Raw genomic sequence first — 14,933 nt, 5'->3', positions numbered from 1 at the left:
TAGTCTCCCAATCCAATCCACTCTGCTCACCACAGCCAGATTACCCCATCTTAAAGATTCTTCCACTCAAAGCCTTCAATGCTCTATTTCCTTTAACATCAAATCCAAACTCTCCTGACTTTCAGAGCCATCGGATTCTTCCATTAACTCCCACACCACGAGAATTTATGCTTGGCTTAGTGTCCCCCACAGGGGGCAGAGCTGTCTGTGAAACTCAGCCACTTCACAATGCTGAGGACTCTTCTCCGCTGGTGCAGAGACACTTGTTACCTCTGTAAATTACACGTCTAATGCAACATGGTGGCTGCTTCACATTTGCTTTATAAACTGTGTAAAGGGATAGATGGTATTTTAAAAAGACAGGAAATATTTTTTAATATTTAAAAAATTCATTTCATTAACACTCTTCTGGTACAAAATCATGGATGAAACACATGTAAATGCCTTGAGGTGAAAAGTAACCCTGTGGCAGGTAATAGGATGGTTTTATTTGCTAACCAATTAAAAAGCACATCTGGACTGCAGGGATCCTTAAACTGGTCTTATTCTTACTCTCTGAAAGACAGCCTAATTTGCTCTTCCTGGTGAAAGTCCTTCAATATTCAGAGTATATAAGCGTATATAATAATAACGTCTGTTATAAGAAACACCTATTTTAAAAATAACTATCATCTTGTAACTCAGTATAAAGTTAGTAACAACCTTCATTTGTTGTTTTTTCATTCCGTTAATACAACTACTGGAAAGCAAAGGTTTGCTGGTCCTTTGTGTTAACTTATTAAATTAATATACATATTTGCCATACTAAGGGATGATAAAATCCTCACCATTTAAAAAGTAGCCAAATTAAAGAGCCACCTATGGGAACAGAGAGAATTCTGTCTGCCATTCTTCTTCTTCTTCTTCTTTCTTTTTTAAAGAGACAGGGTCCCACACTGTGTTGCCCAGGCTAGTCTCAAGCTCCTGGGCTCATGTGACCCTCCTGCCTCAGTCTCCCAGAGTAGCTGGGTACTACATGAGCCATTCTTAAACTGTGTTGTTAAGTGTCACTCAGAAATTGATTTGCACCTCCTACGTACCACTGTTCCTGTCCCTGAGGTGGTCAACTTCCCGCACAGTATTAATTGAAAGATTGTTTATGACACTGCCAGGAGTGACGTAAGGGTCAGTTTCAGGGTCAATGTTTGGATAACCTTTCCATGGCTCACCAGGACGAAATTCTGGAAATGGAAATTTAAAATTAGTTCAAAGCTTAATCATCATTTTAAAATCCATTAATAAATATCCAAAACCTTTATTCCTAAATCCTATGCAACTCTTGAATACTTTCCAATTTATACTAACACCCTTTATTCCTAAATCCTATGCAACTCTCAAATACTTTCCAATTTATACTAACACTCTTGTTTTTTTTTTTTTTTTTTTTTGAGACGGAGTCTCGCTCTGTCGCCCAGGCTGGAGTGCAGTGGCCGGATCTCAGCTCACTGCAAGCTCCGCCTCCCGGGTTTACGCCATTCTCCTGCCTCAGCCTCGTGAATAGCTGGGACTACAGGCGCCCACCACCTCGCCTGGCTAGTTTTTTGGATTTTTTTTTTAGTAGAGACGGGGTTTCACCATGTTAGCCAGGATGGTCTCAATCTCCTGACCTCGTGATCCGCCCGTCTTGGCCTCCCAAAGTGCTGGGATTACAGGCTTGAGCCACCGCGCCCGGCCTATACTAACACTCTTAAGAGGATGGTTCAATTAGTATCATAGAAGCTATTCTTTACAAATAACTTGCAAGTTTTTAAAACTGAAATCATCTCTCTGCATGTGAATATACACACCCACACAGGTAATATATACACGTATATATGTGTGTGTGTAAAAAATCATATATATATGTATGCATGTCTGAGACAGAGTCTTGCTCTATCACCCAGGTTGGAGTGCAGTGGTGCAATCATAGCTCACTGCAGCTTTGAACTCCTGGATTCAAGTAATCTCCCTCCTCAGCCTCCCAAAGTGCTGGGATTACAGGCATAAGCCACCGTGCTTGGCTGTGATTCATGTATTTTTTATTTATTTATTTTTTGGAGACAAAGTCTCACTCTGTCGCCCAAGCTGGAGTGCAGTGGCGTTATCCTGGCTCACTGCAAGCTCCACCTCCCAGGTTCACGCCATTCTCCTGCCTCAGCCTCCTGAGTAGCTGGGACTACAGGTGCACGCTGCTACGCCTGGCTAATTTTTTTTTTGTATTTTTTAGTAGAGATGGTGTTTCACCGTGTTAGCCAGGATGGTCTTGATCTACTGAGACCTCATGACCTGCCCGCCGCAGCCTCCCAAAGTGCTGGGATTACAGGCGTGAGCCACCGCACCCAGCCAGATTCATGTATTTTTAAACAGTAACATTTAAAAGTGCTTTAAGCTTTAAGACAAATCACAAAGCTACTGCAACTCAGGTAGGAGAAAGCAGGCCACAGAAGCACTTCTGGTAACTCCATGTATGAATGAAAATACTGCAAGTTACTCCCTGACACAATTTAAGAGAAGCAGTGAATTAAAGTTTTTGTTGCTGTTGTTTTTTTTGAGATGGAGTCTTGCTCAGTCGCCCAGGCTGGAGTGCAGTGGCACAATCTCAGCTCACTGCAAGCCCCGTCTCCCAGATTCACGCCATTCTCCTGCCTCAGCCTCCCGAGTAGCTGGAACTACAGGCGCCTGCCACCACGCCTGGCTAATTTTTTGTAGTTTTAGTAGAGACGGGGTTTCACCGTGTTAGCCAGGATGGTCTCGATCTCCTGACCTCGTGATCCTTGCCTCGGCCTCCCAAAGTGCTGGGATTACTGGTGTGAGCCACTGTGCCCGGCCTAAAGTTTTTAATGTAATTCTTCATGCTGGTCAATGGGACTCACTTCTACCTCTGCTGCTTGAGCATAAAGATATAGGTAACAGGCTGACACACTCACTTGCCCAAGACTTCATGCTTAACTTTTCCTCTATCACTTCTGCATTCCTTCTCGTCCACACATGTCAGTCTAAGCACGCCAATCTGGGCTACATCAGTATTAAGTCCAGATGTAACAAAACCTTAATGGAAACACAGTCTCATGAAAGAAAGTGTTAGAAAAAATTTTACCTGGTGGCCAATTAACACTGCTAGAGCCGTTAGGCGATTTGGCACGTGGCCAGCCATCTCCTATTGAACCTGGAGGACTGGCTGGTGAAGTACTGCTGTTCATAAAGTCATAGGGAACAAATGGAGACTCTTCCAGCCTGAAACCACTTGAAATAGCACCTAACAAGGGAAGAATAATAGAGAAATGTGAGCAGAATACACAAAGATTTACTTCTTATAGCTTCTCAAATGTAACACGAACACTTTCCATTAGATCTGTGGGCTCTAGGCTGTGTTCTCTAGAGTAACTCTTTTACATTGAGATTCTAACATCTCATTTGAAGAATGTCTGAAAATGACCATTGTGAATTTCAAGTTTACGAGGGGCATAAACATCATTAAGTGACCAGAATATGAGCACAAACTTATTTCCAAATCATTAAAACAGTTGTATGGTGGAGGGCTCTGATAATTCAGGGGTTCTTTTTAGGCAACAAAAATGTTTAAAAATGGATTGTGGTGATGGCTACACAACACCGTGAATATACTAAAAGCCACTGAATTATAAGTAAATTATATCTCAATAAACTGTTAAAAAAGAAAGAATGGGGCCAGGTGTGGTGGCTCACGCCTGTAATCCCAGCACTTTGGGAGGCCGAGGCGGGCGGATCAGGGGGTCAAGAGATTGAGACCACCCTGGCTAACATGATGAAACCCTGTCTCTACTAAAAATACAAAAATTAGTTGGGCGTGGTGGCAGGTGCCTGTAGTCTCAGCTACAGCTACTCGGGAGGCTGAGGCAGGAGAATCGCTTGAACCCGGGAGGCAGAGGTTGCAGTCAGCTGAGATCATGCCACTGCACTCTAGCCTGAGAACAGGGCAAGATTCCATCTCAAAAGAAAAAAAAAATAATGTCTTGTTTTCTAGCTTCGATCATTTCACGGGCGGAGGTACAACCCACTGACACTGGAAGGACTGAGTCTGGAAGGGAAAACCAGTCCTCCATTCATGTGGAGTTTGAGGTCGATGTAAATAGAACCTGGCTCGCAACTCCGGCCGGCCCCCACTATGAACATCCATAACACACAGCCGGGCTCTACATGCCACTCCAGCCCCCATTCTTTCCTCTGGCTTCAAGTCACGATGTGCCAGCATGCACATGGGTAACTCAGGGATGATGGAGCTGTTTCCCAACAGGGCCTCGCACCTCTCACTGGTGGGCACTGACCTATCCCTGACTCAGTGCGTCTCCACAGCTTCCATTTTCCCTTTGGCTCTGGCGTCCTCAATCTTGTCACTCTGATCTGTGTCAACTATGTATCTATTCTATAAGCGGAATTAAAGCCACTTGGGAGTGAAATGGGACATAAATGAAGTAATGGCTGTACAGGATACATGAGGCAAGCACAACTGCCACATTTCAAGTGATTAATTCTTATACCTGAGATGATAAACATAATTATGTATTTTTTTTTCTAGTAAGAACAATTTCTACTTACGAAAACTTCATTTAATCAAAGGCAAATAGATATAACGAGGCAGCAAGGGTGCAATTTTATTTCATTAATCAACACAAGGGGAACATCAGGAAAATGAAATGTAAAACCTATGTGATAGGTTCAGTTTAAGCAAACAGAACTAAATGTACAGTGGAGAAATGTATTTGTCTTGGAGGTAGGGCATCTGATGAGATAGTGATAAAGGCAGTAACGGCAATGATGGCTATGATCTGCTGACCACTGATGTGTCTAACCCTGTTCCAGCACCTAAGTGCCTGAGATGCATCGTCTCATTCATCCTTAAAACATCCCAAGAGGGCCACCATAAAAAAGAATGAAATCATGTCTTTTGCAGCAAAATGGATGGAGCTGGGAGCCATTACCCTACGTGAACTAAAGAGAAAATAAAATATTGTATGTTCTCACTTTTAAGTAGGAGCTAACCAATGGATACCCAAAGATGGAAATTATTAATAGACACTCGGGATTCCACAAGTGGGGAGGGTGGCAAGGGTTGAAAAACTACTTATCGGGTAAAATGTTCACTATTTGGGTAATGGGCTCACTGGAAGCCCAATCTCCACCAGCATGCAATATACCTGTGTAAAAACATGAACATGCACTCCCTGGATCTAAAATAAAACTAGGCCGGGCACGGTGGCTCACATCTGTAATCCCAGCACTTTGGGAGGCTGAGGCAGGGGGATCACTTGAGGTCAGGAGTTTGAGACCAGCTTGGGCAACATGGCAAAACCCCATCTCTAGTAAAAATACAAAAAACTAGCCAGGCGTGGTGGTGCACGCTTGTAATCCCAGATGCTTGGGAGGGTGAAGTGGAGGGGGATCACCTGAGTACGGGAGGTCAAGGCAGCAGTGACCTGAGACTGTGCCACTGCACTCTGGCCTCGGCAACTGGGGTGAGATCCTGTCTCAAAAAAAAAAAAAAAAAAAAAAGGCCCAAGAGGTACTATTAATTCCATTTGGCAGATGAGGGACCTGAAGTTCACAAAGGTTAAGTTACTTGCCAAGTAGCTAATTACAATCACGTGTCAATTAACAGGGCTACATTTGGAGAAACTAGGTGATTTCATTTTTGTGTGAACATCAGAGCGCCCTTACACAAACCTAGATGGTACAGCCCACTACACAGCAAAGCCCTGTGGCCTCGCCTACTGCTCCTAGGCTACATGTGTGTTAGAATAATTTCTACTTATGAAAACTTCATTTTCTACTTATGAAAACTTCCTAGTGTTAACACACTAGGCTACTGCTCCTAGTGTGTTACTGTACTGAGGAATGTAAGCAACCGTAACAGAAGGGTGTATCTAAACATAGCTAAACAGGAAAGGAACAATAAAAATATGGTATTACAAGCTCAATGGACCCACTGTTGGATACATGGCCCATTGCTTACTGTAACATTGCCATTAAGTGGTGCACGACTGAAATAGCAGAGTCAATTAGTAGCAGAGCTAAGTCTCAAACTTGGATTCATATTTATTTTGCCATTTCCCCATTGTCTCAACTCCCTGTTCTCACTCTTCAGGTCGGAAAAATTCCCAGCTGGGCCTGGTGGCTCACGCCTATAATCTCAGCACTTTGGCAGGCCAAGGCAGGCAGATCACCTGAGTTCAAGAGTTCGAGACCAGCCTGGCGAACATGGTAAACCCTGTCTCTACTAAAATTACAAAAATTAGCCGGGTGTGGTGACACACACCTGTAATCCCAGCTATACTCAGGAGGCTGAGGCACGAGAACCACTTGAACCCCGGAGACGAGGGTTGCAGTGAGTAGAGACTGCATCACTGAACTCCAGCCTGGGTGACCGAGTGAGATTCTGTCCAAAAAAAAAAAAAAAAAAATCCCAAAGTGATATTCCTCTGAATGGCAAACCAATTTAGAATCAAAGGTCTGTTTGGTTTACGGGCTAATGGTTCCTTCTATTACATGACAATTTTAATTTCTGAAAATCATTAGTCCAATGTGTACAATCTAGAAATCTGACCCTAAAGTTTAGTTAATAAACTTCCAAAGTATAATTCAACAGAAAAAAAAGGGAATGTCACAAAAATATCATTTAAATAGCAATCATAGATTTGAGGCTGCTTAAGCTAGAATCACCAAGCCCTGTCAATTCCACTTCCTCCACAGCTCCTGGATAATGACTATACTAGATCTGCTCCAATTCTCCACACTGCACCTAGAAGCATCATTCAAAAGTGCAAATCTGATCATGTCATCTCCTGGCTTAATTCTCTCCAACACACAAAAGACAATGTTCAAACTCTTCAACAGTTTCAATAGTTTACAATAGTCTTCAATAGTTTACAGTAGTCCAGCCTCGCCCCAGCTCTCATGGTTTCCCCTCCCTTCACCCCTGCCTGCTAACTTGTTTATCTTTCATATCTCAGCTTCAGAGATCACAAGCCTCCTAGAAGCCTTGCCCAACTGCCTCCAACCAAGGCTAAAATAAAAAATCTCCTTCTATACATGTCACCAAATTCATCTGGGTGCTGAGGTGAAGGGATTTTATAAACTTGCCTGGAAGTCACAGAATCTCAGGGCCATAGGGTATCTCAGACATCCAGTTTAACCCTTCTGTAATGCAGAATTTCCTAGTCAAATGGGCTTGCCTCCACTCCCCTTAACAAATCAGACTTTTCTTACTGTAGGTGTGCAGCGAAGGGTTAGTGTGGCAGACTGGACTGCACATTCCAAAGTGTGCCAGGACTGTCGCTTGTTCAGCTCCTGTGTTTCTCCAAGCTCATGGACTACTCTGCCAGTTAAGAGTGCCTCTGCATGCCTTACACCTAGGCTACTCTAATGATATGATTTACGGTGAACGCCTATTCTTTTCTGCCTGAGACTCGGGTCCATCCTGTATTTGTCTGACCTCTGAGGGGTCTGTCTGGAGGGGGCTGGAGACAGACTAGCTGATCAGTTATGCAAGTGTTTCAGGCTTACATTGCTGAATGAAAGAATGAGTTAAGTGAGTTATCAAGCTTTTCTGCTTTTAATTTCTGAAACTCTCTTCAGTGCACTCCCTCTCATGTCCACTGACCTTTCTCTCTCTTACCTAGACTACTTTAAGTCTTAACTGCCTCTAGGCACCCATCACTTTCATGTTTAAAATCATTCATGGCACGAAAGTTTTCCATGATTTGTACCACACCTACCATTCCATCTTCATCTACCTCCTTTCTGTCATTTTCACCTTCACCCCCAGATATGCCCAGATACAGAATTCACCTGGCAGTCCTCTTTGAACCCTGCATGTGCTATTCTCTCTTGGTTGCTCTTCCTGTTTGTTTGGTAAACTTACTCTTCTCAAGGTAAGTCTTTCTCACCTTTCCAGACCCACCACACCCGCAGTTATTCCTGACTCAATGCTCCTAAGGAACTTTGTATTATTAAACTATTATAAATATTAACTTTGATATTACCTATTGCATTGCACTAAAGCTGCTGATATACTTTCATTCACAATGAACAATTTCAGGGCAAGGATTTTTACATACATACATACATACATTCAACTATGAACATGTATGTACATATGTGTCTATGTATTCCAGGTGCTAACACAGCCTTGGAAAGCAGAAGAAATCGATTAATATTTGCTGGGTGAATGGATAATACTAAATAAGATGAAAATGGCATTTCTAAAAAAAAAATGTAATTGCTGAAAAGACAATACTGTTAAATCAATGACTTACACACAGCAATAAGATATATAAAGAAAATTTGTCCGTATGTAAGGAATTGATAGAAATAAAATTTATGGGCCAGGTGCAGTAGTTCACGCCTGTAATTGCAGCACTTTGTGAGAGCAAGGCGGGTAGATCACCTGAGGTCAGAAGTTTGAGACCAGCTGGGCCAACACAATGAAACCCTGTCTCTACTAAAAACACAAAAATTAGCCAGGCTTGGTGGCTCAGGCCTGTAGTTCCAGTTACTCCAGAAGCTGAGGCAGGAGAACTGCTTGAATCCGGGAGCACAGGTTTCAGTGAGCTGAGATCACACCACTGCATTCCAGCCTGGGTGACGGAATGGGACTCTGATAGAAGTTTTAAATGTACTACTAAGATATATATCAAATTAAATCCAGTAAAAGTTAGTAAGTGTAGTAATATAAGAATAAAATCACTTAGAAAAATGTAAAAAGCCAAAGGGAAAATAATTTTTAAAAATGCATCATCTGATCTCTCCTTTATAAAACAGAGTAGAGGTAAATTTTGCTTTTCATCTGAAAGTCTCTTATTTTAACTAAGACTTAATAATAACTTTCTTTAAATGAGGAAAAGTTCTAAGATAATTTGGCTTTGAAAACATATTTAAAATAAAGGCCTAAATCTAGTATTCTGCAGGTGTGCTTTTTGTTTTTTTGGGTAAGATGTAACAATCTTTTGTACCATGTTTGCTGGAGTTTTGATCCAAAGATGTGTTCACAGAAATGCTGTCCACTGTCGTCCATTTCCTTAGTCTTGACTGTGGCTCTTTAATACTGTTCATATCCATATTTACATTCAAGTTTGAGTTCAAGCCTGAAAAATTAAAAAACAAAACAAAACCTTAGAAAATACAGCACATTTTCTTTCTAGTAGCACAACTTTTATTTCCTAGAAAAACATGTAACTAATGTTTTCAAACCATATAACTGTTAATACTATAATTTAGTTATATGTAGAAAATATTTCTCCATAAAATTTTCATGATTTTAAAACTCCTTGGCAAAATAAGAGGGAGAAAAGTTTTAAGGAAGCCAGATGGGTAAGCTTACTTGGAATAAAATGTATCTGTTTAGCTATTTCCCAAGTGTACCATGCATGAAGATCTGTGGTCACTTTCAGTTGCTATCTTTTGCTTGCAAATTCTAAAGTAAAAACGTCCTGCACTAGCAATTACACCTAAGTGGGGGACTGATATATCTTAAGGCACAATTTACTTGACCTTTGCTGATGAGGCCCCTCAGACTTGGATACTCTCTTGGAACAACAATGGAAATTTCAACCTGAGATACAGTGGTTAGAAAACTATTAAGCTAGTTTTTCTTAAAATAGTAATCTAGGGACTATTAATATTAGAATCACCTAAAATGCTTATTTAAAAATGAAGACTTTCCAGTGGGAGCCAGAATCTCTATTTCACAAATTCCCAGGAGGTTCTTATTCTAAAGTTCCAAATTAAATTGTTTTAAATTCTCTGGTCTGATGAGTCCATGTGATGTTAAGGTCTGTCAAACCTGAAAACTTTAATAATATGAATTCTCTAATACTATACCTATTTTTGCAGAGAGCAATTAAATTTGCTACTCTTGGACCCATCGATCAGATCAGGAGTTGACAATTTTTTTCTGCAGAGGTTTAGCCGGTATCTCAGGCTCTGTGGGCCACATGGTCCCGGTGTCTCCATGCAACTCTGCTGGTGCAGCACAAAAGCAGCCACAGACCCCATGTTAGAGAAAATGTGGCTGTGTCCAACAAAACCTTACAATAGCAGGCAGTGGGCCAAATTAGGCCAACAGGCCATAGCCTGTTGCTCAACTTAGATAACTGTATTGGTGTTTGCATGGGCTAAGCAGACTTTCTTAATCAAGAAGTATCCCTCACTGAAAAGCCGGCCAGGGCAGGAAATCCTATACTTAGAATTCACATGGTCCAATTTATATGTCAAGTGTATAGTCAAATAGGAAGAGCCAGTTCCCTTTACTGGTGAGACAGAAACTTCTCCCTGTACTTGGGTATCAATTCTTTTAGTACTAACTGTTGTCTCTGACATCACCTGGCCACCAATAAATGGCTTCTAGAGTATTCACCCACAGTAGTAACTGACAAGGGAACTGTTTTTGGAAATGCACAGAGATTACTAACAATCCTAAGGACTCAAAGTGCAATTTATGTCCCAGGTGAGATTCTGTGGTAATACCGGGATGAGCCAAACCAGTTCAGTCACAGAGTGAGGCAGCAGCAGGGGCAACAGCATGCCCCAGCCTCTGCCCACAGCCCAGAACACGCTAGTTAACTGATGGTCTTCAAATACTCTGGCTAACAACCAACAAAGCTGGTTTACAAGAAACCACTGTATGGGAAAAGAGAGAGAAAAATAGCAAAATGAACAGGGCATGATCAATCAAGGGTCAAAATATAATCAAGGGCACAAGAGAAAAAGAGACCGAGGAAAGAGAAAACATGTAAGCCCAAAATCTCCATCCAGTGAATAAAAGCCTGGAGGTAACATAGAAAAAAAGGAGTGGGTGGGGGTGGGGAGTTGCACGTATAAGAAAGGCAATCCCCTTTCTTACCTCCATTTTCTTATTTATATCAGTAATCATTTATACACAGACAACAGTTAAAACTTCAAGTTCTGAGAGCTAGCAAATGTGACTGTGACCCTTCCCAGCTGTTTCACCAAAACAGCACTGCTCAAAAATTCTCTGGTGTACTGTTTCTAATAAGAATATCAGCCTTCTCACCCTTAATATCCTACGATTAAGACAACTAGTCCTTTAAAAAGTGAAATGTTTCCTTTATTCTAATGCACTTTAAATGAGTGTGGAGTTTTTGAAATAGTGTGATTTTCAAGGCTGGGCACGGTGGCTCATGCCTGTAATCCCAGCACTTTGGGAGGCCAAGGCAGGCAGATCACCTGAGGTTAGGAGTTCCAGACAAGCCTGGCCAACATGGTGAAACCCCAACTCTACTAGAAATACAAAAATTAGCTGGGCGTGGTGGTGCGCGCCTGTAATCCCAGCTACTTGGGAGGCTGAGGCGTGAGAATGGCTTGAACCCAGGAGGCAGAGGTTGCAGTGAGCCGAGATCTCACCACTGCACTCCAGTCTGGGGGACAGAGCAAGACACTGTCTGTAAAAATAAAAAAAAATAAAAAATAAAAAAAAAGAAGCAAACAGTGTGATTTTCTTGAATGGAGAGAGAACTTCCCTGAACATGGAGCAGGTTAAAACTAGGAGAGGGGATGGCAACTCTCTGAGAGGGAACAGCTAAGAGATCAATGTAGCTTTCACGAAGGAACAGAGCTGTAAGGGTACGTGTGAAGGAGGCATGCCTGTGATACCCAAGCATCAGTCCAGTGCTTGGACCAAGGAGAAACCCACCTATAGGGAAGTTGCTGAAAGCATTTATTGGTGATGGCCCTTTTTGCAGCTCAGGTGTAGTGTGGGGCATGACATTGTCAAGGAAAGACTTCATGGCTGGCTGATGGAGTGGCTGCTGCTGAGATGGTGGAGTCTGCTGCTTCACCAACAGGTTTGGATCAAGTTGACGAGATTGTTGCATCATTTGCTGCTGCACGCTAAGAGGTCGACCCTTAAAACAATGAAATGATTGGAAAAAATTATTGGGGGAAAAAGTCTTTACAGAAAACTACATATTTCCTCTTCACTTTTGAATTCACTTTCTTCACAGCAGAAAGGTGAATAATCACTGTATAATGTTCACATAACTCATGGGCAACCAGCAGACTTAATGCACAACATACTTCATTATATCTTAGTAAGACTGTTTTAAGAAAGACACTTCTGAATCTCTTGCTAGAATGGAGATAAGCAGAGTTTATTAACACAAAGACAGCACCACGAGTTGGAGGGCTGGCTCTACCTGCTGGTCTTGCTGCGGCCGGTTCCCAGAAGGCACGCTTCTCTGATTCTGCGCCCTTTGCTGCTGCGCTAACAATCGCTAGAGGAAAGATGGCGAGAAGGTTGTTACTATCATACCATTACAAAGTCGTGTGCTTCCAAATGACGACAGCAGATGGACCTACAGAGGCGTGATGTGATCTAGCCAATGCCAACATGTCTAGCCTAACAGTCCCTTCCTTGGACTCTCTGGCTTCTAGTCACTGCTGAAATTCAGTTTTTAGTTCAATCTAAACTTCCACTTCAATCAGAGAAACTTTTCCTAAACATCCGACTCTCACTAGCACCCCAGACTTGGCTGAGGCCTCCTCTCACAGCATTTTGCACTTCTTCAAAACATTCTTCACAGATGTTCATGATCTGTCCTCCCCGACAGACTGTAAGCTCCATGAGAGCTATGACTACGCCTGTTTTGTTTAGTGCACTATATCCTGCACAGAATCTAGTGTTTGGTATACAGTAGATACTCCATAAATATGTACTAAGAAAGACTATGACTCTGCTTACCTGTAATTGGGAGATCTGAGAAAGCTGGTTTAGCTGGGATAGCTGGTTCAGCATGGCTACCTGTTGAGGGCCAAAGAGTGGATTCAGGCCACCGTTGTTTGGTGCATACTTCAGCAATGAAACTGGAACCTTAGGATCACAATGGTAAGTTAATGATCTTGATAAAGTAACTCCCACTCGCTACATGTACTGTGTGTTTTAAGCTGTCAATAATAGAGCAGTTAAATCTGTGGACTATTCATTGGCTTCATAGTCTTTGTCTCTGCCTTACTCACTGACCACTTGTACTTTTCCGTGGGTTAGGTAAAAGATGACAGAGATGCATCTTAAACTAGCCAATTTTACTTTGCTTTTGTCCTCAAGAATGTTTTATAGAAGAAAATGGTAAATTTTAGATTTAAATTATCCTTGACTTATCCTTTTTTTTTTTTTTTGAGACAGAGTCTCACTCTGTCGCCCAGGCTGGAGTGCAGTGGCCGGATCTCAGCTCACTGCAAGCTCCGCCTCCCGGGTTCCCGCCATTCTCCTGCCTCAGCCTCCTGAGTAGCTGGGACTACAGGCGCCCGCCACCTCGCCCAGCTAGTTTTTTGTATTTTTTTTTTTTTTTAGTAGAGACGGGGTTTCACCGTGTTAGCCAGGATGGTCTTGATCTCCTGACCTCGTGATCTGCCCATCTCAGCCTCCCAAAGTGCTGGGATTACAGGCTTGAGCCACCGCGCCCAGCCGACTTATCCTTTTTTTTTTTTTTTTTTTTTGAGACGGAGTCTCACGCTGTTGCCCAGGCTGGAGTGCAGTGGCGCGATCTCGGCTCACTGCAAGCTCCGCCTCCTGGGTTCACGCCATTCTCCTGCCTCAGCCTCCTGAGTAGCTAGGACTACAGGCGCCCGCCACCGCGCCCGGCTAATTTTTTGTATTTTTAGTAGAGACGGGGTTTCACTGTGGTCTCGATCTCCTGACCTTGTGATCCGCCCGCCTCGGCCTCCCAAAGTGCTGGGATTACAGGCTTGAGCCACCGCGCCCGGCCGACTTATCCTTAATACAACCTTTTGTAATAGTTAATTCAGAACTAGCTAAATCTTGAAGATGCCAATAAACATGATAATGATTAGTTAGCCATTTCATTCAAACATAAAATCACGCAAGATCCTTTTTGCAGGTAAACAGGAGAACGTAAGGAAAGCTTATTTACCTGAGGGGAGAGTAATGGAGGAGGCACTTGAGCACGGAGATTAGGCTGAGATGAACTAAGAGGTTGTGCTGGAGGCTGCTGCATGCCCCGGGGTTGTGCTGCTGTGTTTCCAACACCAAACATACTGGGATTGCCATTCTACAAAAACAAACAGCAACAAGTAACAGTGGGATTCTTTAGGGACAAACATCTCATTGCCACATTGTACTATGATTTAAACACAGTAACTACATGTAAGAGAGATCTTATTACTAATACAAATCATTCAACTGAGAGCCTAAAATACACATCTGGACTTACCTGTCTAACAGAATTCAAGTTTTGCATACCCAGCCCTGCTATGGAGCCAAGGGCCTGGTTAGGTAGTGCACTATTTGAAGGGGGAAGCTTCATGCTTTGACTGGACATAAACTGCATGTTTTGGGATTCATCTGCTACAATGCCATCCTGATTGGACAGACAGAAAGATGTGCAACACCAGCCAAGCAAACAAGTGGAAGGGAGAAATCATTGCAGGAACAGAAGAGAAGTCACATGACATTCCAGCATCAACAGGAAACAGGTAGAAAACAGAAGAGATCAAATTAGTGTTAATTCTAGAGCACACAAAAAGAGCCAAACATATTTCATGGGATTAAGAAGAAAAATATAAATGCAACCTCTATGCTAAATTGAGACATAAAAAGACAGTGAACTTCAAAATCCAGTAATAAGATTTGGTACTGGATTGCAACACTTTATATTATAAAAAATGTTTTAAAATATTAGTGTGAAAATTATGCTATTAAGTGTACTGGTTTATCAAGTCAGAGGTAAAAGTAAAACACCTTACCTTATCAAAATAAGGATTGCGCTCCATGGAAGACTCTTTGGAAATCTGAGGCCGAGAACCAGGGCCTTTCCCGACCGTTCGATTGTAATCACCAATATTTAGGCTATGTTTATCTATCTCCATTCGTTTGTCTTGTAACATTCCTAATAAATGCAGGAGAC

General features: G+C 42.3%; 1 protein-coding gene across 23 annotated transcripts in view; it reads right to left on the bottom strand.

The window, feature by feature from the left end:
* The window catches only part of TNRC6A (trinucleotide repeat containing adaptor 6A), a 214,654-nt gene that overhangs the window by 8,142 nt on the left and 191,579 nt on the right, over positions 1–14,933 (bottom strand). For 17 of the 23 annotated variants that reach the window (XM_077986567.1, XM_077986569.1, XM_077986580.1 and 14 more), the window contains 8 exons: positions 14,773–14,915; positions 13,941–14,078; positions 12,752–12,880; positions 12,207–12,284; positions 11,705–11,915; positions 9,006–9,137; positions 3,116–3,274; positions 1,080–1,220 (listed from right to left, as the gene is read on the bottom strand). In XM_077986567.1, the coding sequence (XP_077842693.1) occupies positions 1,080–1,220; positions 3,116–3,274; positions 9,006–9,137; positions 11,705–11,915; positions 12,207–12,284; positions 12,752–12,880; positions 13,941–14,078; positions 14,773–14,915 (1,131 nt within the window). Of the gene's footprint in view, positions 1–1,079; positions 1,221–3,115; positions 3,275–9,005; positions 9,138–11,704; positions 11,916–12,206; positions 12,285–12,751; positions 12,881–13,940; positions 14,079–14,240; positions 14,388–14,772; positions 14,916–14,933 lie in introns of all 23 variants that reach the window. The other 6 variants (XM_077986566.1, XM_015125813.3, XM_015125819.3 and 3 more) reach the window with 2 other exon arrangements.

Source organism: Macaca mulatta, chromosome 20, assembly GCF_049350105.2.
Source record: "Macaca mulatta isolate MMU2019108-1 chromosome 20, T2T-MMU8v2.0, whole genome shotgun sequence".
Classification (NCBI taxonomy): domain Eukaryota; kingdom Metazoa; phylum Chordata; class Mammalia; order Primates; family Cercopithecidae; genus Macaca; species Macaca mulatta.
This window is presented reverse-complemented; position numbering and strand designations above follow the sequence as displayed.